The sequence below is a fragment of the Solanum stenotomum genome, chromosome 7 (genome assembly GCF_019186545.1).
Source record: "Solanum stenotomum isolate F172 chromosome 7, ASM1918654v1, whole genome shotgun sequence".
In the NCBI taxonomy this organism is placed as follows: Eukaryota; Viridiplantae; Streptophyta; class Magnoliopsida; order Solanales; family Solanaceae; genus Solanum; species Solanum stenotomum.
The window spans coordinates 32991164-33018373 of NC_064288.1; the positions used below are offsets into that span (position 1 = coordinate 32991164).

The window sequence follows — 27210 nt, forward strand, 5'->3', positions numbered from 1 at the left end:
ATTTGATACGGGCCTATGCAACGAGGACTAAGTTTCCCTTTCTTCCCAAATCTCATCACACCCTTCATGGGTGAGGTTTTCAAGTAGACCCAATCACAAAATCAAGGTCACTTTTTCTAACATCGACATAGGACTTTTGTTGGCTTTGGGTTGTTCCCAACCTCTCTCTTATAAGATGGACCTTCTCCATAGCCTCATGAACTAAATCGGGTCCGATCAAGGCAACCTCACCCACTTCAAACCACCCTATAGGAGATCTACACCTCCTACCATAAAGAGCTTCAAAGGGGGCCATACCAATACTAGAATGGTAGCTATTATTATAAGCAAACTCTATTAATGGCAAGTGATCATCCCAACCTCCCTTGAAATTGATGACACGTGCTTTCAACATATCCTCTAAAGTTTGGATCGTTCACTCCGCTTGCCCATCGATTTATGGGTGAAAAGCCATGCTAAGCTTCACTTTCTTTCCAAGACCATTTTTGAATGACTTCCAAAACTGAGAAGTAAACTGATTACCTCTATCGGAGATAATGGACAAGGGCACACCATGCAACCTTACCATTTCCCTCAAATATAACTTAGCATAGTCTTCCGTTGTATAAGAAACCTTAACGGGAATGAAATGGACCGATTTCGTCATTCGGTCTACTATGACCCAAATCGAATCATATTAGCACCGAGTACGCAGCAACCCTACTATAAAGTCTATATTCAAGTCTTGCCACTTCCAAGTAGGAATGCTAAAGTCTTGGGATAAACCTCCCAGTTTCTGCTGCTCAACTTTCACCTATTGGCAATTTGGACACTTAGCCACAAACCCCGTAATATCCCTCATCATCCCATTCCACCAATTGACCTCTCTCAAGTCACAGTACATCTTGGTGGTTCCCGAGTGAATGGAATACCGAGAACTAATTCTGCCAAAATTTGTTCCTTTAAGTCCTTAACATTTGGAACACGTAATCGACCTTAGTATCTAAGTACTTCATCTCCCCCTTGGGAGAAAGCCTCAACAGACTTCTTGAGCACCGCTTCTTTCAATTATACCAACATCAGATCAAGACATTTCTTAGCTTTCACATCACTCACAAAAGACGATTTGGAACTATTATGAACTATAACACCACCCTTGGTGGAGTCCATCAACTGAACATCCCAACGGGCCAATCTATGTACATCTCGTACCAATTCCTTCTTATCGTCATCAATGTGAGCAACACTACCCATAGACGACCTACTAAGAGCATTTGCTACTACATTTGCCTCACCGAGGTGATAGAGAACACTCACATCACAATCCTTCAATAACTCAAGCCACCTTCTTTGGCGAAGATTCAGATCTTGCTGATTAAACACATATTGCAAGTTTTTGTAGTTAGTGAACACATCTACATGGACACCATACAAATAGTTCATCCATATCGTTAAGGCAAAAACCACCGCCGCTAATTCAAGATCGTGGACCGGATAATTCTTCACATGAACCTTAAGTTTCCTTGAAGCATAGTCATTTTGCATTAGCACACACCCTAGCCCAATTCTCGAGGCATCGCAACAAACCACAAAACCATCCGTCCCTTCCAGTAAGGTCAACATCGAAGCGAAAGTAAGTCTATCTTTCAACTCTTGGAAACTTTTCTCACACTCTTCTGACCATATGAACTTATCCTTCTTTTGAGTCAAGGTCGTCAATGGAGAGGCAATTGAAGAGAAACATTCAACAAACCTTCTATAATAACCGGCCAAACCCAAAAAGCTTATTATATCCGAAGGATTTAGAGGTCTAGGCCAACTCTTGACCGCATTTGTCTTCTTAGGATCTACCTCAATATCCTTGCTTGACACAATATGACCAAGGAAAGCTACAGACCTTAACCAAAATTCACATTTGCTAAACTTCGCAAAAAGTTGTTTGTCCTTGAGGATTTGCAATACGATCCTCAAATGATCAATATCCTCATTCTCACTTCTTGAATAGATCAAAATATCATCGATAAACACAATCACAAACATGTTTAGATATTGTCTAAACACTCTATTCATCAAGTCCATAAACGCCGCCGGAGCATTAGTCAAACCAAATGACATTACTAGGAACTCATAATGACCATACCGAGTTTGGAAAGCCGTCTTTGGAATGTCGTCATCTTTCACCCTCAATTGGTTATAACCCGATTAGATATCAATCTTAGAGAAATAGCTTGTCATTTGAAGTTGGTCAAATAAATCATATATCCTTAGGAGTGGATACTTGTTCTTAATGGTCACCCTGTTCAATTGTCGATAATCAATACATATACGAAGGGATCCATCTTTCTTTCTAACAAACAGAACTGGAGCACCCCATGGAGAGATACTTGGTCAGATGAAACCCTTATCCAAAAAGTCTCTCAACTGCTCTTTCAACTCCTTAAGTTCCATCGAAGCCATTTTATAAGGAGGAATAGGAATAGGTTACATATCTGGGAGAAGGCCAATACCAAGGTCTATTTCCCTTTCGGGAGAGATATCGGGCAAATCATCGGGAAACACTTCCAGAAACTCGTTAACAATGGGGACTGACTCAAGAATAGGGGTTTCGGATCCCTTACCCTAATTAGATGGTAAAAGAAACCCTTAGAAATCATCTTTCTATCTTTTAGACAAGAGACAAACTGAACCTTAGGTATAGAATTTCCCCCCTTCCACTCTAGGATAGGCTCATTTGGAAACTGAAATTTGACTACCCAAGTTCTACAATCAATAGTAGCATAGCATGAATGCAACCAATCCATATCAAGGATGACATCAAAGTATAACATATCAAGCTCTACCAAGTCAACAAGAGTAACTCTATGGGACAGGGAAATGGGACATTTTCTATAGACCCTCTTAGCCACAACAAAATCACCAACAGGGGTAGAGACAGAAAAAGGTTCTAACAACACATAGGGGAGCACATCAAACCTCATGGACACATATGGAGTCACAAAGGACAAAGTAGCACTCGGATCAAGCAAAGTATATACATCTATTTGGAAAAATTGTAACATACCGATGACCACATCTGGAGAACTCTCTTGTTCACCTCGGGATTAGAGAGCATACAATCAGTTTTGCTTAGGGGCACTCACACCCGAACCACTTGGACTAGATGAAGGGTTGGGTTTTAGCCCTACGATGAATATCTCCTTCATTATTAGCAACCGAAGGACAATTCCTAATTTGTTTATCCTTCTTACCACAATCAAAGCAAACATTAGAACCCGCTAGACACTTAGCCTCATAATTTCATCCACACTTAGTGCAAGTAGGCATCAAGGACCTACTACCATCTCCTTGAGGTTTAGGGTTGGACACCCTTTCATTGTTAGTCCTTGGAAGAGCATTAGAAGAACCTTGCCCGAAGATCTTTTGTCGAAACCTTGAACGACCCCATCCACTGGACATAGAATATGAAAAGTTACCATCATTCGTTCTTGCCCTTTTTGCCTCCCTAGATCTTTCCTTAATCTTTTCCTCTTAAATTTGTTGGGCATCCACCATAAGACGTGAAATGTCCATGTCATGGACAATCATAGCGGTGCGGCATTTTTTGACTACCATATCGGACACACCCGACACAAACTTACTCATCTTAGCCCCACGATCCGCCACAATAGAAGGGGCATATTTGGACAACTGAGTGAATCTAAAAGCATATTCCCTCACACTCATATTTCCTTGCCGAAGGTTAATGAACTCAAGCACCTCTCTCATCTGAAGAGGGAAGAATCTATCAAGAAAAGCACTTTTGAACCTTTCCCACTCTATGGGACCCACCATTTCTGGCCTTTCCTTCTTCCATTGATTGAACCAAATCTGAGCAACCCATTTGAGTTGATAAGCGACCAATTCCGCCTTCTCTACCGGAGTCACTCCCATAATAGCAAGTATCGTATAGACCTCATCAATAAACTCTTGAGAATCTTCCTCAACTTTGGAGCCATAAAATTCCAGAAGGTTCATCCTTGTAAGTCCCTCACTCTTGCTGCCGCCGTACCCACATTTGGGTTCACGAGGGCTACCACCTCTCTATTGGCTTGAGGCATAACGGCTTGAGCCAACACTTGGAAAGCCGACCTGAACTCCGCATTTGTTACATTGTCAGCCAAAGTATCAATCGGAGCTTGAAGAGGAGCTTGGGGAGGAACTTATTGACCCACATTGTCTCGTTCATTCCTTCTATCATTAGCCATTCTAGTAGTCATATCCTGAAAACCATTGGGTAAGGATTAAGAGAAAGACTTTATAGAGTTAAACTCCATGGGACGACTTAGACTAATGAAGAAGTGAAGTTTCCTAAGCATCTGGTAGCCTCTCATTCAAGAATGTGGCGCGCTCCACACTTATGAACAAGACTCTACTTGATGTTGTTTTGAGGCATCCTAAAACCATTCTAAACCTTGTGCTCTTATTACCAAGTTTGTCAAGATCCAGGGGTAACCCCTAGATGTAACAACACGTACAAGACCCCGAGAGGCCTCATACAAGCCACTTAGCATATCATAACATAAAGTAATAGAAATGATGAAGAAATTTAAAATATTTTCAATAGATTTAAAGTCTTTTTAAATCGAAGCGGAAGTCTAATACACTTTGACTCAAACCATCTAAAACATGAATATCTAAGGGACACAGCCCATACAATAGTTCCAAACATAAAATTAAAAAACATAAGAGAAACGGTGATCACATCCTTGAATGCTATGAGGACTCACCAAACTTCAAGTCTTTCTCTACTAAGATACTAGCCACGGGGATGAGAGTTGATGTTTTCGGACCCTACATTTGAATAAGAAATGTAGGCAAGAGTATGCGTTAGTACAAACGTGCACTAAATATGATAGCTAGCATAACCAACATAAACATAAGGGTTAGTCAAGATAAACCATAAGCATAATCAATGCACATAAATCATCATAATAAAAGAAGAGTACTTCTCAAGCAACCTCAACTTATCCTTAGTCAAGACTTGGGTCATCCATCTCTAGTAATACTAACATCATGGAAGGCATCTCAAGCAACAATCCAAGCTATTCATTCCTCATCGTCATAATTCACATTTTTCATACTCACTTTTACAGAAATGGGGATTCGCCTCTTTGACTAACTACATAGGCTAATGGATATTCACCTCTTGCCTTACTTACTTTAAGATCATGGGTACTCGCATCCACAATCACATCATATGAGACGGGTACTCGCCTACACAATATTTCATAAGGATCATTGGTGCTCACCTCTATTTCCATTCATCATAATAGGAACGTGGGGAATCACCTCTTGTTCAATTCTAAGTAGTATGGGAAATCACTTCATATCCTTCTCATATGGAGTTCAAGGGTACTCACCTCTAGCCTCATCAATTACATAGTCTTTTAGTCTAGATTCATTTTAGGTAAGCAATCCTTTAAACCTAGAATCGTCCATGTGAGAAAGCCTTTCACGTTCATACATTCATACTTAAGCAATTCATGTGGGAAGTATCCCTTCCACAGCAATAACATCAATTACCAACAATCAGGGACACAGCCCATACAATAGTTCAAAACATAAAATGAAAGAACATAAGAGAAACGGTGATCACATCCTCGAATGCTATGAGGACTAACCACACTTCAAGTCTTGTTCTACTACGCCACGGGGATGAGAGTCGATGTCGCCGGACCCTATATTTGGATTAGAAATGTAGGCAAGAGTATGTGTTTGTACAAATATGTACTAAATATGATAGCTAGCATAAACAACATAAAAATAATGGCTAGTCAAGATAAACCATAAGCATAATCAATGCACATAAATCATCATAATAAAAGAAGAGTACTTCTCAAGCTACCTCGACTTATCCTTAGTCAAGAGTTGCGTCATCCATATCTAGTCATACTTACATCATGGAAGTCATCTCAAGCAACAATCCAAGATATTAATTCTTCATCATCTTAATTCACATTATTCATACTTACTTTTAAATACATGGGGATTCGACTCTTTGCCTAACTACATAGGCTAATGGGTATTCGCCTCTTGCCTTACTTTAAGATCATGGGTACTTGCCTCCACAATCACATCATATGACACGGGTACTCCCCTCCACATCATTTCATAAGGATCATGGGTACTCGCCTCCATGTACATTCATCATAATAGGAACGTGGAGAATCACCTCTTGTTCAATTCTAAGGAGTATGGGAAATCACCTAATATCCTTCTCATATGGAGGTCAAGGTAGTCGCCTTTGGCCTCATCAATTACATAGTATTTTAGTCTAGATTCATTTTAGATGAGCAATCCTTTCAACCTAGAATAGTTCATGTGAGAAAGCCTTTCACGTTCACACATTCATAATTAAGCAATTCATATGGGAAGTATCCCTTCCACAACAATAACATCAATTACTAACAATTCACATCAGAATCTTTAATCCCAAAGCACTACATCTCATTCTCATCATCTATGCTTTATTCGCAAGCAGTTAATATCATTAATCATCAATCCTATAAGGATAAGTCTAAATGATAAAGTTTCCCTTCATGGCATTAACCCAATTATGTCAATTCTAGGTTAGAATCATGGAATAGGCATGGGTACATGTAATCTCATCCTAAAAACATGTAATTCTATCAATTTAATCATAAACAACCACAATCCACTCAATTGGATCAACATTCATCATAACCCACAACATTGGAAGAAACCCTTACAAGAATTAGGGAATTCTTCTTCAAATTGGGGAATTCTAAGGGACTCCATGGGAGAAAGGATTCCATTGATGAAAAGTCATCATACCTTAATTACAAAGCCCACAAAAAAACTTGAATATTGGAGACTTGAATTTGACTTAGCTTCAACTCTTCCTTCTTCTTCCACCTTCTAGAGAGAGAATATTTGAGAGAAGAGTTTTCGAATTTTGGGAGAATGACAAGAATGAGTGAATTTAGGGGTTAAAATTACTTATATAGATGTTCTAGATTACGGAAAAATGACACCACTTTGATTTAATTAAAATCGGAAAAAACTCATGCCCCTAAAAATAACTGCTAGGCACGACCGACGGACCGTCCTGCACGGCCATCATTTCGGTGGTCATAGACTGGTTTGAGGTTTGGCTTGGGGTGACCAACCACGGACCCTCACTATGGTCTGTGGTTCATTCCACAGGATATGAGTGGCCTCTCATGGATGGCACCTGCATTTTTGTTGAAATGGTTGTTTTGCCTCGTTTCGAATCCAGGGTGTTACAATTAAGGCAGCCTAGGGAGCCCTTTGTATTCTTTTTTGAGTATTATTATTGTGTTGTGTGGACACAATATCATGAATAGTTTGGTGTTTTGGTTATTTTATCTTATTTTGATTAGCATGTTGGATTATTCATTGGTTATTGTTGTTTTGGATTATTGTATGGATTGGTTGTTTTATTATGTTTTAGTTTTATTATATTAGTATTTTTGTTAGTGTATGTCTTTGTAATAATATAGTGTGATGATTGTGTTTCACTCTTGATGCCTTGAAGAAGAGGAAGTCTGAGTACCCGTAGCTTGTGAATTTGGGAATCATTGCAAAAGCTCAATGAAAAGGCCTAAATTTGCCCAATGATAGATCGAGTGACATCATTCTTAATGGAAAATCATCACATTGTTGAGTTTTGTTTGCTTGGTGATGCTTTGATATGATATTGTGACTTGTTTAGTGCTAATAGATTTAGTCAAGCCTTGTAAGTTGTGAAATGAGCATCTATCCGAAAGTTTGTGTAAGTGAATGATTTTGTGACAATGGGTTGACTCTTTTTGTGACTCCAAATTACTAGGTGGTGAGTGTAAAATTACTCCTTTCTTCTTTACTAGGAAGTGAAATGTAGCCATCTTGAATAGCTTCATGCCATGTGTTGTGAGTTTTGTGAATAATTTCTCATGTTCACTTGTGTTAACTAGAACTTGCCCAGTTGGTCTTAAGATGTTTGCCTTGATTGAGTTGGTTGGAGAAATGATCTTGGGGTTTCTTTGATTGTCCTTGAAGTCCACTTAGCCTAAAGATCCCACCTTTGGAATAAATGTGTCCCTAGTTATCCCATTTAAGCCTTATCCTTTTATTGGCAACCACATTACAAGCCTTGACCCTTTTTTAAAAGTAACTTTCTTTTTAATCCTTTCCCTCCTTGAACTCTAGAATTGTGAAAGTTGAGGCTAAAAGCCTAAGTTGGGGGTATTATGGAAAGATTATAGATGGATGCTTACCACATGAGGGCTTTATAAAAAAAGAGTTTGACAATGGCGAAAAAGTCCCAAAGAAAGAAAAAGTGTAAAAGAAAAAGAAAAAAGAAAGAAATAAAGATTTGGAATAAATGTGAGACTTGAATCCTCCAAAAGGTTGAAAATGATTGTATGTGGGAAATCTTGAAAGAGAAATAAGAAAATGATGTGAAGTGTGCATTGAGTTGAAAAGTGAAGAAAAGTGGAAAAGTATTGATTGAGAAGTTGTTGTGTAGTATTCAAGGAGGGTATAGTCACTTGTACCTAAATGATGTCCTAACCTACCCTCAACCTACATTACAATCTTAACAAAGTCCTTTGAAATCTCCAACCAAACGAAATTGAGACAATGTTGTTTGAAAATATGGGCAAGCCTATGGTGTGGCATTTGTGTGCATGAGATGATTCGTTTTGAGTGTGAGTGTTGGTATTGTTGTCCCTTATGTTGTGAATACTTGTGTTGTTTTGTGGGACATTTCTTTTCTTGTGAGGGCATGAATGCTGGGATAGATTGATGAAGTTAATAGATTCCAAAATTGAGTCAAGGGATGTTGTAGAATACTTGTAATTGTGAGTCACTTCTTGAGAATTCTTGTTGTCACTTGATCACTCATGGAGCTCATTGAGTTTTGAAAGTTTGTTTGAATTTGAGGGAGTTGGTTGAATTATTAATCAATTGTTTGCTTGCTAATTAGTACCAACCAAAGCCATGACCATGATTCTTGTTGAGAATGAAAGTGTTGTGCTTAATTTGAGTGTCTCTTGTGTGTTGAATTTTGTTTTACTTGAGGACAAGCAAAATATTAAGTTGGGGTGTTCATAAGTGGTGGATTTGCACTCATTTCAAGCTCGTTTCTTATAATTTTGTCGAACTCAAAGTAGAGAAAGAGACTAATTATTCTTTGAATTGTGTAATTTCAGGTTTTTTGATGATGGGAAAAAAATGTTGATCAAAAGTGGAATCAAAGCTGAAAAGAGCAAAACCTGACAGAAAAACAATTCGCAAGTATCGGACTTGCGGAGCAGTGGTCCATTAAGCGAAGGAATCAACAAAGTCAAATGTCTGCTTAAGCGAGGACATAGGGTTTGCTTTTATGAACTGAGCCAAAAGGACGGAGGTCGCTTAAGAGAACTTCACTTCACTTTTGCGTAAGTCGCTTTTGCGAACCTTCTTCTGCTTTTGTGAAGCCCGCCTTTTCAGACAGGGTCGAAATGGGAAATTCTTAAGCTTTGGACCCAAATTCATAAAATAGGGTTAGAGTTGGGAATTATGGAACATCCAAGAATTGTAGGGAGACAACATTATAGAGAGAAAAAACTTTTTAAAAAAATAGATCTCTTATTGTTCTGGAGCTAGAGCTTGAGACATTGAAGGCAAGTTTCCTCGCATTTCAGTTGTAGATTTGTTAAATGTGTTATATTTTAGTAATATCGTTTACCTTTCTTCATTTTCTTGTTCTAAATTGCTAGAAATGTGGGTGTAATGATCTGTATGAAATTGGGGCTTTTGTGCTAGAAATAGACAAAGTTGTTTGGGTGTTTGATTAATTGCACTATTTTTTTTGTGATTCCTTATTTCCATGTTTGATATCAGGAAATAAGTTTAATCTAGTTTTCATGTATGAATTTAATGGTTGAGAGTGAATGCTCATATTAGCTTTCGATCTCCAATTGATGCTTGAAAAAGATTGATTGGAGCGAAGAATTATATTGATAATCGCATTTTGTCTTTGAATCTTTAATTTGCGATTGAAAGGTGAAAGTTTAGGGTTTCATTGTTGAGTGCACTGCTTCCTTTAAAGAGAGGTCTAACTTAAGGTAGTGGGTTATTGTGTATTTGTGTGATTGAGACCGAAAGGAGATATCACAATAAAACGCTTTGGAATCGAAAGATAATTAGCGTAATTAAAGATGGCCTAGCCTACTTATTAGTGATTGATCTTGGATTGAATTGCAATGGATCGTTGAGTGTTAATTGGCTCCTAAGTTTTTTCCAATTCAAATACATCCCTTGCTTGATATTGTCTTATAACCCATTCGTAGTTTAATTTTAAAAAATGCCTTTTATTTGATATTTTTGTACTTTGTATGTTTAGATTCAAACTAGTGTCTAGTTAGTATTTATCTTTTCAATCGCCGCTACATTGTTCCTTGTGGGATTCAACTCTGACTCTTAGTTGGGTACTGTTATTGACGACGACCACTAACTCTTTTAATTGGTTTTGGCGAGTGATTTGAGTGTTATCATCTATGTCTTCAAGAAATGTTTGGTGTTTTTAGAGGGTTTTGAACTTTGATAGAATCCAAGGAACATACGTTTGATTGTTTGGGAGAATAACGAAGCGTACCTACACCAAGAGCTATCCATGTACAAATTCATTTATCATGATTAATCTTTTACCTATTCTAGTTGAAGCCCTAATCATCATGCAGACACCCCTACTCCTTATCAAACTTAGTAAACCTTATTTATATTGATTTCCAAATATATTGCTTAATATTTGTGAATCTCAGTTATTAGTAAAACCCCCCATCTTTATATATACACCCTTGTTATGAATTCAATTTGCTAGTTTCTTTCGAATTGTGAAATCAACTGAATGTGATCTTATCTCTCAATTCTTGTGGTTCGACCTCGACCTTGAAAATTGGGTAATTATTTTATGTATATGACCGCCTATGTCGTGAAAATGAGACATAGTTAGTGTTTATCAATTATATATAGACCAAATAAATAGACAGATCATCTAACATGCCTCCAATTTTTATTTTCAGACTCCATCTAAACCTTGTTCCATTTTAACCCTTCAATCCTAATGTTAATGTGTCATTTAAACAAATAATCCTAATTTTATGATTTCTTTATGCTCTTCGTCAGACATTTTACACTCTAAAATTCAATAGACATCTGTTAGTTTCATATAAAAAAAATCACGAAGAAATGTCGATTTATTTATTTAAAAGATTACCTAAATTTTTTTATAATTTATGCACCTTTCTCAAAATACTCAATTCAAATTCAGGCATGGACTTTTCGAACGAAAATTAAGTTCTTGAATAGATGAACAATGCTGATCTACATAATTCGGTGAGGAAAATTGGTACTCCAATGAAAATGTTCAAGTAATGTCTTCACCGATAAGATTCCAGAACTAGAGGTTGCTCATGCAGCTTATGAGAAAAAATTGTACGGCACACTAGAATTTAAGCTCCACAAACCGATCTTGATAGAGAAAGGGATGAAAATGTTGAAACTATTCGTCGGTTGACAAAATTATTGTCGCTTGTTGCATCTTTCTATTCACTTTTCAATCTTGGCGTCTCTGATTTTATTCTACTTTTATCCAATATTTTTTTATTAGTGCTTAATTTTTTCGTTTCATTCAATATGACTTCAAACTTATATAGAACATTATATGGCAGTTTAATGGAATGGTTATCTATTCCTTTAATGACTCATGTTCTTTTGCCCTATAATACCTAATTATGTTGCATGAATTCATTATCTGATTGTCTTGGTGATAGCCCTAGTGGCCATGAATAGTTTAACTAATCACTCTTGAAATTATGTTATAGGATTCACACGACTTTTCAATGATGCCAAACGGGGTAAGATAAGTGTGTTGTAGTGTTTATAACTCATTGACTAACCTATTTTATTCTAGTATTTCATGCTTTAGTGTCTACATGTAAAGTTGTTTGAATGCACAAAGACAAGAGGTTTGTCATCACCAAAAAGGGGGATTATATTGGGATTTATGTAGTTTGGATGATTGAAAAAGAAAGATTAAACACATCCGTCTATACGGTCCAAAGGTACACTGTCACAAGCTGTTGAATTTGAAAATGCTTTCAAAATGAATAAAGACAGGATTGCAGATATCATGATATTGATAATGCTAATTCCATGAAAAAACTCAAGGAAACAAACAAGTGATGAATTGTAGAGAAAGAATCAATGAGTTTGATTTGAAGAAGGAGTCTAAAGAGGCACGAAGTTTGAATTGAAGGTGTTTCACTTGAAGTAGAAATATTCAAGTAAGTGATGAATTGAAGAGTTGGAGTTCAACAATAACATAAAATAATCAATGTATTTGATTTGAAGAAGGAGTCTAACGAAACAAGAAGTTTGAATTGAAGAAAGAGTTTCACTTGAAGTAGAACTCTAACTCAAGAGAGTTCAAGTAGTGAAGAGTTTGAAGTGAACAATAACTCTATGAAGAATTGTGCTTAAATAGATGTGAAGTCATCCAAAATACTCGTGCACTTTGAAACAAAAAGAACAATTGAATAATTGACTTCACAAGTGCTACTAGCGAATTGAAGGAACACATCGAAAAACCTGGTCCTATTACAGTGTTTATGCATTAGGAGTTCTTTTTTGTGATTGAGTCTTGATGTAATCTTAGTCTAGTGAGGGACAAACTGAATTAAGAGTATTGTCCTCAAGTTGGGATTGTTGGGATATACTATTAACTATGTAATTGTGTTATAGTATTTTTTATTTAATCCCTTGTAAAGACTTTTTATGTTATTTATTTAATATAATAATTTTTTATTTAAATAGATCATTATGTATATATGTGTGTCCATTGCTTATATAGTAGACAATTTTGTGTATGGAGTATTTTAACTCATACACGAAAGATTAAAATTGTTGGTGCATATAAGTTATAAATTTATGTTCACGATCAAAGATGAAGTAGGACAAACATCTTGATGATTGTAGCACAAGATTAAATATAATTTGATCTTAATTATGAGAATGGTTAAATTCAACTTCTTGTGCTAGTACATTTGTATGTATTGAACGGACCAATTAGAGACATTTGTTTATGTTCTGAATATTTATAAATAAATTCTCTAGTCCACAACATGTACTTATACTCTTAACCTTGATATAATTATTATGATCTATGTAATTTATTTTATTGTTTTAATCTATTAAAAGGTGAGACTTTTTGATGAGTCAATAAATTCCTAATAGATTAGATAATGACAAATTACATTAGTGAAATAATAATTAGTTGATAGAACCGTGTCTCGGACCCGAGTTGAAGACACCCCTTTATGGTTACTTATAAATTTTCACGTGAAAACCCTACAGGTGGATTTTAGATCCTTCACGTGAAATAAGTAAAGTAAATATAATAAAGGATTAATTTAGTCAATGAATTAAGTTTTCAGAAAATTTTGATTTAATTGATTGGTGTCGGTAATTCTAACACGGGGGGTTAAATAAGATGTGGTGGTAGATTTCGAAATTAAATCAAGGAGTGCAATTACAAAATTTTAGTGGAATACTTTGTAATTTATTGCGATATGGTTAATTCGTTCATTTGAGAATTATTATCGTAATTGGAAGCCTCTATTAAATATATCTATGGTCCCTACTATGCCTAATTAATTGACCAAGTTTGAAAAGAAGGACAAATTAATTTTATTGTTGATCTTCTTTAAAGGATGAATTATTTGAGAGTTAAATATTGAGTTAGTGACAAAAACGTTTGGCCTTAAATGGATGAAAATGTTTTTTTGTATTACAAAAACGTTTGGCCTTAAATGGATGAAACAAAAACGTTTGGCCTTAAATGGAAGAAAACGTTTTTATTAATCTCAATTTATTCACATGATCCTCTTGATTGCTCATTAAGCCTGAAATTTATTTGGACGTTTTTCCTATTCATTCGTGAGTTGGAAAACTAGTATAAATAGGTTGGATATGGCATGAAAGAAATTATCCTTTAAAACAAGTAATACTTGCCCACACAAGTAACTTGGTAGTAACAGTCAATCAGGAAATAGGAGAAGATCGTAGCTCTGGATCCTTGGCATTTGGACGACTTTTGTAGAAGTTTCAGCAGGCTAGTCTTCTTCTAAATTCGTTTATGTTATATTGTTTAGTCTATATGTAAGATTTGTGATCCTGAATAAAGCTTCCGTTGTGCATATTCTAACAACTGGTATCACGAGTCTTCTTACATATACTAAATAATATAATTCATGATTGATTGCATGTCTATATCATGATCCGTTACTGTGTAATATATGAATTCGTTGTATCATAAATAAGTTATATTCTGTTTATGAATTCATTATTTGATGTTTTGTTCAATGATGAAGTTGAAATAAATCACTGTTTATAATTCAAGTTTAAAAACAGAATGTTTCATGTATTGTTGATAATTGTTCATTATTCAGATCTTGTAAAACGAATTCATGTTTCATGTTCATTGAATTAATAGTTTTAGAGTAAGGTTTTTAAATATTGACTAGATTCTGAATATTTAAAGTACTATGAAATTTTTAAAGAGAACGGACAGCATGCCATGCCTGGCAAGTGTTTTTTTTTTCTGACGAACTTCGATTGGCTTCAAATTTGGTTGGTTGATTGGCTTTGCCGTGACCAAGGGACTTTTTTGGCCATTCGGAGTCGTTTTGATGGATTTTTGGTAATTTTCCTATTTACGAAACATTAAAAAATAAATAAATAATTGGTTTTAGTAATCCAGTGCCGTAAGGGTTCATCCCTAAACTTATAAATGTATTTTACAGTAAATATATGAATTTATACGTTGACTTAGGTCCTCTTCCCCATCGTATAAACTCATATATTTTGATATTGTTTTGGTACGTCTTTTGTTTTGATGACTTGTTTAAAACTTTCCAACTAAGTTACATGTTGAATTAATGAACAAGAGACATAAGCTATATCCATATATACCTTATTATACTTAACAGAATACTCTCTAACTGAGTAGGACTTGTTTTGTTTAATTGGTACTATATTTACACATGCTCATATATTTGCTTCAATAATTAAGTTTCCCAATCGAATCTAACTGTTTATACGCGTGATTATGTGAGTCTTGTTGTGTTTTTTTAATAATATATCATGTATGCTTAATAATATATTTTATCTCTCTCAGATTAACTATGTCTCACTTCAATCCCTTGTCCTCAATCTTGAATCAAAATAAACTTGAGGGTCCAAACTATGTTGATTGGAAACAAAATTTAGATATTGTCCTAACTTCTGAGGGTTATAAATTTGTATTGGTTGAGGAATGTCCTATCAAATCAGCAGATCCTACAGATGAGGAAGTCCAAGCCAATGACAAATGGGTTAAGGCTGATGAGATGGCAAGATGCTACATTCTTGCCTCAATGGCGAATGTCTTGCAGCATCAGCATCAGTCTATGACATCTGCTTACGATATGCTTGCATCTCTTAAGGAGATGTTTGGTGAGCAGAATCGTGCTGCAAAGCAGACTGTCATGAAAGCCCTTTTGACCACAAAAATGACTGAAGGATCTTCTATCAGAGAACATGTGCTGAAGTTGATGAATTACTTGAATGAGCTAGAGATACTTGGTGCTGAGATTGATAAGAAATCTCAAGTTGAGATGATCCTTCAGACTTTGCCGGATAGTTTTCAAGAATTTCGCTTGAACTATAATATGAATAAGATGGACATGTCTTTAGCAAAATTGTTGAATGAGCTGCAAGCGGCAGAGACTATAATTAAGCAGCAAGCTCCTGCGGCATTCCTGGTTGACCAGGTTGGGCCGTCCTCTTCAAAACCAGCAAAATTCCAGAAGAAAAAAAAAAAGCCCCGCAAGGTTGTGACACCCGGAGGTGCTAAGAATGGTGTGGCTAAGCCGAAAGGCAAGTGCTTTCATTGTAAGCAGCCTGGACACTATAAAAAACAATGCCCTGATTTTCAGGATAAGATGAAAAACAAAGGTTACTCTCTTTTAAATGTCGTTGAAACCTGTTTAACGGCTTTTTCTACCCAATTATGGGCTATAGATTCGGGAGCCACTAATCATATATGCACTTCTTTACAGGGGTTTCAGGAAACGCGGCGGCTAAATAAGGATGAAGTTAGTGTTTTTCAAGCGATAAGGAGCCAGCACCAGCCTTAGCTGTTGGAATAATTTCGTTTTCATTTAGTAGTTCCAGACTTTAAGTTTTGAATAATGTTTTATATGTTCCTTCTATAAGAAGGAATTTATTGTCTGTTTCTAAACTAATGGATGATGGTTATGATGTTCACTTTGCGAATAACTCTGCTGTTATTAAGTATAATAACTTTTTTATCCTTAGTGCTCCCAAAATACATGATTTATTTGCGTTTAAAATTTTCCATAACATGCTTCAGCAAAATGCACTAAATAACATTGTTGTTTCTAATAAAAGAAAACATATTTCTCAATTGAGTCCAACTTATTTATGGCACTTACATCTATGTCATATTAATATAAATAGGATTTCACGGTTGGTTACAGATGGACCTTTGAGTTCATTGAAAGTGGAGGCACTACCAACCTGTGAATCTTGTTTAGAAGGTAAAATGACAAAGAGACCTTTCCCTTCTAAAGGAAATAGAGCCAATAATAAGTTAGAATTAATTCATTCTGATTTGTGCGGCCCAATGAATATACAAGCAAGAGGTGGTTTTGAGTATTTTGTGACTTTCACAGATGATTACTCCAATTATGGATACAATTATTTGTTGCGACGACAATCTGAATGCTTTGAAAAATTCAAAGAATTTAAGATTGAAACGGAAAAGTGACATGGTAAACATATCCAAACATTACGATCTGATCGTGGTGGTGAATACCTTTCTGCAGGATTCATTAAGTACTTATCAGAATCAGGAATTACTTCTCAATATTCTGCCCCAGGAACACCTCAACAGAACGGTGTGGCATAACGTAGAAATAGAACTCTTTTGGAAATGGTTAGATCAATGTTAAGTTATTCTGATTTGCCTTTTAGCTTTTGGCGATATGCCTTAGAAACTGCGAATTATATTCTAAGTTTGGTTCTTTCAAAATCTGTACCTTTAACCCCATCCGAATTGTGGAATGGGCAAAATCCTAGTCTACGGCATATTTGTGTTTGGGGTTGTCCAGCTCATGTGCTAAAAGGAAAAACAAATGAGTTGGACTATAGAACAGAAGTATGCATTTTTATTAGATATCCAAAAGGCACTAAAGGAGATTTATTTTACTGTCCTAAGGATCAAAAGGTAATTGTCTCAACAAATGCCAAGTTTCTAGAACAGGACTATTTAATGAACCATGTTCCTAGAAGTAAACTTGTATTACAGGAAATGTCCAAAAGAATAACGAGTAATGAATCGACAGAACAAATTCCACACACAATTGTTGACATTCCTTTACGACCACGTAGTGGGAGACATGTCCATAGGCAAGAAATTGCACCTGAGGCTGCGCAGGAGGTTGCCCTAGAAAAAACTCAAGATATTTCACTAGCTCAAAGTAGTGCGAGCAATGTCCAGCAACCTGCTGCTGTGAAGGAAAAAGTTTAGCATGTTCAGGATATTCAGGATTTAGTTCAAGAAGTAGCACATCCTGTAGTGGCTAATCGTCGTAGTGGGAGAGTTATTAGAAAGCCTGAAAGGTTTACGCTCTTGGGAGAGTCATATGATAGAATCCCTGACGAGCTTAATACAGAACCATTGAATTACGCCGAAACAATACATGATAAAGATGTTGAAATGTGGATTGTTGCTATGAAATTAGAAATGGAGTCTATGTATTCTAATCAAGTCTGGATCTTGTAGAACACCCTGTTGATTTCAAACCTATTGGTTGTAAGTGGATCTTCAAGAAAAAGAGAGGTGTGGATGGAAGAGTGAAAACTTTTAAGGCTAGGCTTGTTGCGAAAAGGTTTACTCAAAAAGAAGGAATTGATTATGAGGAAACTTTTTCGCCGGTGCTCATTACAATTATGAGATTTGGCAAATGGATGTCAAGACGGCTTTTCTAAACGGAAGTCGTGATGAATGCATCTATATGGCACACCCAGAAGGTTTCATAAAAAGAGGCAATGAACACATGTTGTGTAAACTTAAGAGATCCATTTATGGACTAAAGCAAGCATCTAGAGCATGGAATATTTGTTTTGACAAGTCGATTAAGACTTTTGGTTTTGATCAATTTGAAAATGAATCATGTATCTATAAAAAAAAATGGGAAGGAAACAAAGTAGCAATTTTAATTCTGTATGTTGATGACATTTTGCTCATAGGAAATAATGTGAGCATGTTCAATTCAGTTAGGGAATGGATGTCATCGCGTTTTGATATGAAATACTTGGGAGAAGCGGCTCATATCCTTGGGATCAAGCTTATGCGAGATCATAAACAAAGGATATTACGCTTGTCTCAAGCGCTTTACATTGATACTATTCTTGCAAGGTTTAACATGCAAAATTCCAAAAAGGAATTTCTTCCTTTTAGACATGGAATTACTTTATCAAAGGATCAGTCGTCCAAAACGACTGATGAGATAGAGAGAATGAAGGCGGTCCCTTATGCATTCGTTGTAGGGAGTCTCATATATGTTATGTTATGTACTAGACCGGATATCTGCTTTGTTGTTGGCATGGTTAGTAGATTCCAGTCTAATCCTGGGCAAGAACATTGGACAGCAGTTAAGCATATAATCAAGTACCTGAAAAGGACTAGAGATTACATGCTTGTTTTCCATCCTAGAAATCTTGTACCTATTGGGTATACAGATTCACATTTCCAGTCAGATAGAGATTCAAGAAAGTCAACCTTAGGATATGTATTTACTCTGGGAGGTGGAGCCGTAATATGGAGGAGTATCAAGCAATCTTGTGTTGCTGATTCCACCATGGAAGTTGAATATGTAGCTGCCTCTGAAGCGGCTAAGGAGGCTGTTTGGCTTGGAAACTTCCTAAAAGAGCTTTGAGTGGTTCCTTCGGTTGAAGCACCAATCACACTTTATTGTGATAACAGTGGTGCAGTTGCTAACTCGAAAGAACCGCGAAACCATAAAAGGAGTAAGCACATCGAGAGGAAATATCATTTGATTCGTGATATAACTCAAAGGGGTGATGTGAGAGTATTGAAGATTGAATCGAAGAACAATTTGGCAGACCCATTTACAAAAGGCTTACCTCAGAAGGCTTTTGATAAGCATGTGGAAGAAATGGGTGTTAAAATTGTGAATGCATGGTTATAAGTCTAAGTGGGAGATTGTTGGGATATACTATTAACCATGTAATTGTGTTATAGTGTTTTTTATTTAATCCCTTGTAAAACTTTTTTATGTTATTTATTTAATATAATAAATTTTGGTTTAAATAGATCATTATGTATATATGTGTGTCCATTGCTTATATAGTAGACAATTTTGTGTATGGAGTATTTTAACTCATACACGGAAGATTAAAATTGTTGGTGCATATAAGTTATAAATTTATGTTCACGATCAAAGATGAAGTAGGACGAACATCTTGATGATCGTGGCACAAGATTAAATATAATTTGATCTTAAGTATGAGAATGGTTAAATTCAACTTCTTGTGCTAGTACATTTTGTATGTATTGAATGGACCAATTAGAGACATTTGTTTATGTTCTGAATATTTATAAATAAATTCTCTAGTCCACTACATGTACTTATACTCTTAATCTTGATATAATTATTATGATCTATGTAATTTATTTTATTGTTTTAATCTATTAAAAGGTGAGACTTTTTGATGAGTCAATAAATTTCTGATAGATTAGATAATGACAAATTACATTAGTAAAATAATAATTAGTTGATAGAATTGTGTCTCGGACCCGAGTTGAAGACACCCCTTTATGGTTACTTATAAGTTTTCACGTGAAAACCCTACAGGTGGATTTTAGATCCTTCACGTGAAATAAGTTAAGTAAATATAATAAAGGATTAATTTTGTCAATGAATTAAATTTTTAGAAAATTTTGATTTAATTGATTGGTGTCGGTAATTCTAACACGGGGGGTTAAATAAGATGTGGTGGTAGATTTCGAAATTAAATCAAGGAGTGCAATTACAAAATTTTAGTGGAATACTTTGTAATTTATTGCGATATGGTTAATTCGTTCATTTGAAAATTATTATCGTAATTGGAAGCCTCTATTAAATATATCTACGGTCCCTACTATGCCTGATTAATTGACCAAGTTTGAAAAGAAGGACAAATTAATTTTATTGTTGATCTTCTTTAAAGGATGAATTAGTTGAGAGTTAAATATTGAGTTAGTGACAAAAACGTTTGGCCTTAATTGGATGAAAACGTTTTTTGTATTACAAAAACGTTTGGCCTTAAATGGATGAAACAAAAACGTTTGGCCTTAAATGGATGAAAACGTTTTTATTAATCTCAATTTATTCTCATGATCCTCTTGATTGCTTATTAAGCCTGAAATTTATTTGGACGTTTTTCCTATTCATTCTTGAGTTGGAAAACTAGTATAAATAGGCTGGATATGGCATGAAAGAAATTATATTTTAAAACAAGTAATACTTGCCCACACAAGTAACTTGGTAGTCACAGTCAATCAGGAAATAGGAGAAGATTGTAACTGTGGATCCTTGGCATCTGGACGACTTTTGTAGAAGTTTCAACAGGTTAGTCTTCTTCTAAATTCGTTTATGTTATATTGTTTAGTCTATATGTAAGATTTGTGATCCTGAATAAAGCCTCCTTTGTGCATATTCTAACAAGGATAACCCAAAGTGTTGGGAACACTTACGTTGGGAGGTTTGTGTTGAAGTTTACTAATTAGAGTTAGTTCCTAGAATTGAAAGAATTGTAATTTGAATGCATAACTTGAAGTTTAGGATCAAAGTTCCTACGATTGCAAGAGTTGTAATCTGCATCCATAACTTGAAGTTTAGGAATTAGAGTTATTTCCTTAGGTTACATAGTTTGTAATCTTAAACAGTTGAGGATCATTGATTTAGTCAAGTTGGAGTTAAATCTTGTTGGGGATTGCTCTCAGCTGATGATTACTCGGTATGTGATGAATTATATCCGTGCAGCTTGTCTATCCTGGATTAATCTTGAACAGGTTTTTCAGGAAATTGTTGTGCCATCTGCTTGCGCAGTTTTGATTACAGAGAAGAGGATGATAGAGCAGTTTCATCATATTCCTTGGCTACTCAAATGGCATAGATTATGGAGTTACTTGAAAATAATCTGGAAGAAAAATCAAAGATTTACAACGACTCTTCTTTGTTGGCTGTTTTTTGATGAATTATAAAAGATACATTGATTAGAAAGTTAAAGATATTGAGTTGAGATTGCTCTTAGGTGATGATTGAATATGAAAACCAGCAGCCAAAGTTAAGCAATATCATGTAAATTATCAACAAAGTTCAAAGAGTTAGGTTTTAGGATCTTTGAAGACTGATAATAGTACTATGTCACCTACTGGAGCATCAAAGTCTCAAGAAAAGTTTAAGTTATTAGATTCCTACTTTTAAGAGATATGTAAAACTCAATCCACTTCGATAATCTTTGATGAGCAACAAGAGGAGGATTTAAGGATTTCCATTGCAAGGACTTTGTTTCCAGCATATCGCAACTTTATCAGGAGATAGCTTAGTAATAACAATTTTGGAAGGCACACTGAGAGGCATATCGAGTTTAGTGTTGAGGATCTTGAAGCTCAAATCACTAAGTTATTTTAGGGGAACAGTTGATTGGGTTGTTCGGAGCAAAGTCTGTAAGCAAGTGATTGCATCTCTTGTACCATATATGCATTTAGCTGTTATCTTCTGATTTGTCGCCTCTAATACTTTTTTTACACACTAATGTAAACCATAAAAAACTGCAGGAATGTAGTGCAGTTATCTTAGGTGTGAGTAGTTTTGTTTTCTTTTTAGATTGGTAGGTGTGATTAGTTTTTATAAATGCCTTTGCTTGAATTGGAAAAACATTGTGATTGGTATTACTACTTCAAGAAATGAACATAACTTTGGGTTTCCATCTCTATTGCAATAAATCAAAACTAAACTTTCTTTTGATGAGAAGTGAATATCATATCATATGAGAGACAAACTTTCTTCTTACTGAAACATTCACTTTAAGCTATTTCATTCATATGGAAATTTAATAATAATATCACCTAGTAGCAGATCTCAGCACCAGGTCATGCTTCGACATAATATTTGAAATTTGAAGTTTGTACATGTCTATTAATGAATTTTGCTATGGGATAGTTTGTGATGCCGAAGTTTCTTCATTGCCATATTGGAAAGATGTTGGTAGGCCGATTCACCAGGATGTATACTGTCCCAAAACAAGTATTCAGAAGCATTTTTGCAGACAGGATGGTGTTTATTACAGAATGGACCTGCTTCATATGTGCCACTGCCACAACAACCACGTCTAGTTTTCAGAAATCCTGTCAAATCGAGCTTTTGCATCAGAAAATTAAAGTTGTGGATATTTTATTAGATAAAATAAGTAGGATGAGAAGGGATGGGTACCATATTTTTTTGGATGGTTGATCATATGCATAAAGGGATGATATGAATCTGAATACAAGATATTGCTTCCTAAAAGTGCGTCTTGTATTTGTTTTAGCAACGTTGCAAGTTTGACATTATAGGATTGAGCATCAAAATTCTCCTCTTTAATGCACTTTCTCAGAAATGGGGACTTTGCAGTTATTTGTATTGGAAGACAACCAACAGGAGGAAGCCCAGCAACAAGCATGTTCCGAACACCAAGATTATATAGATCCTGAAAAGGTAATGGAACAATGAGACTGACTTGTTTCTTTTATATATATATATATATATATATAGGGTAGAGTTATTACCTCAACAAAGTTTTGGAGTAGACTCTGCAAAAAATCTTGATATCCTGTTATATTATATTGATGTCTCCTTGTTGGGATATCATAGAAATTAAATATGAAATCGTTAGTCCCTGCACTTACAACAACCAAAGCACCACTGACGAGTTTTTGAGCTTTCTCTTCTCCAATAATTAGTTGGAGTTTCAGTATGTATTGCTCAAAATATTTTATTTGATCGGACATAGGGATTACTTTAGTTGTTGTTGTGGTTAGGTCATCATATCCAGAGCCAGCAGATGCAAAGCTGACCCCAGTTAAAAGATCATGGTTTGATAGATCTGGTTGTAGGAAAGGAGGAATATATTCTTTGATGCCTAACATAGATGCCAAAAAGTCAGGTACGAGTTTCCCATCTGAAAATCTTCCTGTGGGAATCCGCCCAGGAAAGTTTTCCCCATAAGGACAATGATTACCTTGAAATATTGTAGATATGTAATTGTTGTTACCCGTATCAACTGTTGAATCTCCAAAGATGAAGATGGCAGGGAACTTGGGCACCGATTTCGCATTGATGATGATGCAACATTGGACCAAGAGAATGAAAGCAAAACAGGTAATAGTGATACCCATGGACACTATTTTTAACTGGTTAGGTGTTCTTGGCTGTTGAGAATAATTTGTACCAGGCCTATTATTTGTAAAAGCTTCATTAGGAAGTAACGGAAAAGTCTAGTTGAGCAAATGGCATTAAAATTTGCTTTACTACAGCTATGCTTCTAAAATTTATGTAATCTTTTCATAAGAAAATAGAAGAAGGTTAAGACTTCATTAATAGCTGATTATACCATATTAATGAAGAGTAGTAAAAGCAATATGGTCTCTTTTTTTATCTAGTCAACTTATTCATTATTCAATGAGGGAAACCAGTAATTACTCCCCAATTCAATTATAGATTAAAGGTAATCCTACAACTTTATTTTATTTTTAATAAATACTCCCTCCATTTTAAATTAATTAAATTGTTGAGGTGTTTCACACTCTTTAAGAAAAGAAGATTAAGACATAAATTAGGCATAATTTTCCATTTTTACCCTTATTAATCATTATCAAATTTATGATTAAAACAACTAAACATTAATTAATAACTTAATTCAATAATAACTAATGAAGGGTAAAATTGAAAGTACATTCTAAAAGTAGTCTTGAAAATTGAACAATTAAGTTAATTTGGAAAATGAAAAATGTCTCAACAATTCAATTAATTTGAAATGGAGGGGGAGTACAATTCAATAAATAAGATTTTATTTTATTCATATCTTTACGCAATTTTATTATTTGCTTGTGATTAAGTCAAAGAATTATTTTTTTTACAAAATATATTATTTACTTAATTACATGCCAATTTAAATATATTTAGTACTCTATTAATTTAATAGCATCCTATTCAAATCATTACCTCAAATTAATTAGATAAAAGGAAAAGAGTTTGATATACCCTCAACTTTGTGATTTAAAGTTGATATACCTCTAGTTATAAAAGTCGTTCACATATATCCTTACTATTACAAAAGTGGCTCATATATACCCCTACCATTACTAAAGGGCCTCACATATACCATTTTAATCTAATGATAGTAAAATAATTAATTTTAATTTTTTTAAGAAATTCGTTATATGATCCTTCTAGCAAAGTTCAAGGCATATTTGATCTTTCTGATGAGTCAAGAATTTCAGACACATTTTAGGCTTTTGGTTCACCAAAAGTATTATCCCCAATGCTCATGGAGATGAAAGATATCAAAAGAAGCCAAAAGACTTGGAAACATAGGAAAAAGTGGCATTGAGTATCGCCCTAGGTGACTAATCATATCACCAAGTGGAAAAATCATCGCTAAAAGTCACAGTTCATAACCCTTGAGTCTATCTCATTTTGGCGACAGAAGGTAGTAATCAGCGTATCACTGAAGGTCATTTGTGTCGCCGAAAGCAGTAGACGCCTAAAGAAAAATTTCAGTGCATGGCCAAACTCTTGTGAATCTCTACACTCTTCGGCAAGCCCAATTCAGTTCGCCAAGCTGACTTAAATGTCATTTTTGTGATGAATTTTGTTAACATATAAATAGCTTTTTGAAGTGAGAGACATCTTTTATGATTCTGAATTTTCTAGTACTTTTCTACAAAACCCTTTACTATTGGGAAATAAGATTGTATTATGAAATTGGGTAGAATCATCTTGTAATTGAAGGTTTTGAAGATTCAAATCATAGGATTTTAATTAGAGTTGGTACTATGGATGAGAACATTGATATTTTTCTGTTACCTTTTACTATGAGTAGCTAAACTCCCTCGATTCTTACCAGTGTATAATGTATCACTACTAAAAAACTGCTAAAAATGACGGAAGAAAAAGCGACAGACAGCGTCGCTCCAAAAAAGCGACGGACTAAGAGATGTTGTACGTCGCTTTTTAATTAAAATAATTATTTTTAAAATTATTTTACAAAAAGCGACGGACTGCATCTATTGGTCCGTCGCATTTTTTACGGATTTTTGCGCTAAATATATATATAATTAATAATAATTTATTTAATATATATAGAGACGTCGTCCGTCGCTTTTTATTAAAAATAATTATTTATGAATTAAACAATAACCACGCTGTCCGTCGTTTTAATTTATTTTATTTTATTAATTAGTTTTTAAAAAAAGCGACGGATGGCATCTCTTAGTCCGTCGCTTTTTGGTCAAAATATCTAGTCAAACATTTTTAAAAAGTGACGGACAACGTCTCTTAGTCCGTCGCTTTTTAATTAAATTCTTTTCAAAAAAAAAAATTTAAAGAGACGGACAGCATCGCTTAGTCTGTCGCTTTTTTCGCGGATTTTTGCTAATTAATTATTTTATATAGATAGTGACGCAGTCCGTCGCTTTTTATTAAAAATAATAATTTATTAGTTTAAAAAAAGGCACGCCGTTCGTCGCTTTTTATTAATTTTAATTGTTTAATTATTTTTTAAATTAGCGATGGACAACATCTTTATGTCCGTCGCTTCTTGGTCAAAATATCTGGTCAAATATTTTAAGAAAGCGACGGACAATGTCTCTTAGTCTGTCGCTTTTTGGTCAAAATGTTGGTCAAACATTTTTAAAAAAAACCAACGGACATAGAGACGTTGTTCGTCGCTTTTTTAAAAATATCTGCACTAGCAGACGCGATTTTCCCCATTTCTCCATATAAAAAACAAAATTGAGAAATATTTTGATTTAATTTTATTTAAATTGTCTTCCGGAGAATGGTTTTGTGTAAATAAAAAATAAAAAAATTTATAATACCGACTTCCAGATGTCGGTAAAATTAAATAGTATGTAATAAATTAATATTTTCAATTAACTTTAAATAAATCGTCCTCCGAATGACGATTTTATATAAGTTAAAAAATAATTTAATATAAAATACCGACCTCCCGATGTCAATATTATTTAATTAACATGATTACTTTTTATTTATCTTAAAATTTAATGTGATACCGACCTCATGAGGTCGGTATTTTTTATTATATATAATTACTTTTAATAAAAGCGACATTCGGAGGTCGGTATGTTTAAAGTATTCCTATTAATCATAATTTTGCTATTGTGCATAATATTAAAATTTCATTTTACACTTACGATTAATTGTTCAAAAAGTGTAACAACTTTGTATACTTTTACAAATAAAATGTTAGAATTCGTGAAATAAATAAAAAAAATATCTATAATCTATATTTAGAGTATGAAACTACGTTGATATGAATTAGGAGATAATTATACTTATATTTATAGAGTAATGTACAAATCCTATCAGTCCGTCGTCTAATCATAAACTTAATATCTCATGTCATGATGTAGTAGAGGTGAAGAGCTAACATATAATCCATTCTAGTATGAAATGCGAGATAGTATTATTATATACGTTCGATCTTGAATGGATGTCAAGTGTATTGATCACCTCCTAATTATGATGACATGTAAAGGATACTTCATCGGAGTATGAAATACGTTGATTAATTATATATATATTCCTCGAGTAGTTTAACAAATCAAGTCTTATATACTAGTGGTTCAGATATGAAATACATTATCAATTAAAGAAATACCGATGATCAATTCAAGGAGATTTATATATTAAATTTGATATTGATAATTTTTTGTTGATCAATAAAATTAAATTTATATAATTAGAAGGTATATAATTTAAATTTATAAAATTAACTTGATCGATAAATTAAATTTATTAAATTAAACTTTTGTTGATGTGTAGTTAAATT

The 27210-nt window shown here is 34.5% G+C and overlaps 2 protein-coding genes across 2 annotated transcripts in view; both read right to left on the reverse strand.

Annotated features, from left to right (window-relative positions):
- The window catches only part of LOC125870224 (uncharacterized), a 1100495-nt gene that overhangs the window by 511100 nt on the left and 562185 nt on the right, over positions 1–27210 (reverse strand). The gene's annotated exons all lie outside the window — the stretch shown is intronic.
- LOC125870225 (GDSL esterase/lipase At2g31540-like) lies at positions 22179–23557 on the reverse strand. Its single transcript, XM_049550603.1, has 3 exons — positions 22925–23557; positions 22590–22845; positions 22179–22504 (listed from the first exon to the last, which is right to left on the reverse strand). Exons 1-3 carry the CDS (start codon positions 23531–23533, stop codon positions 22296–22298), a joined length of 1074 nt encoding a protein of 357 aa, XP_049406560.1. The 5' UTR covers positions 23534–23557; the 3' UTR covers positions 22179–22295.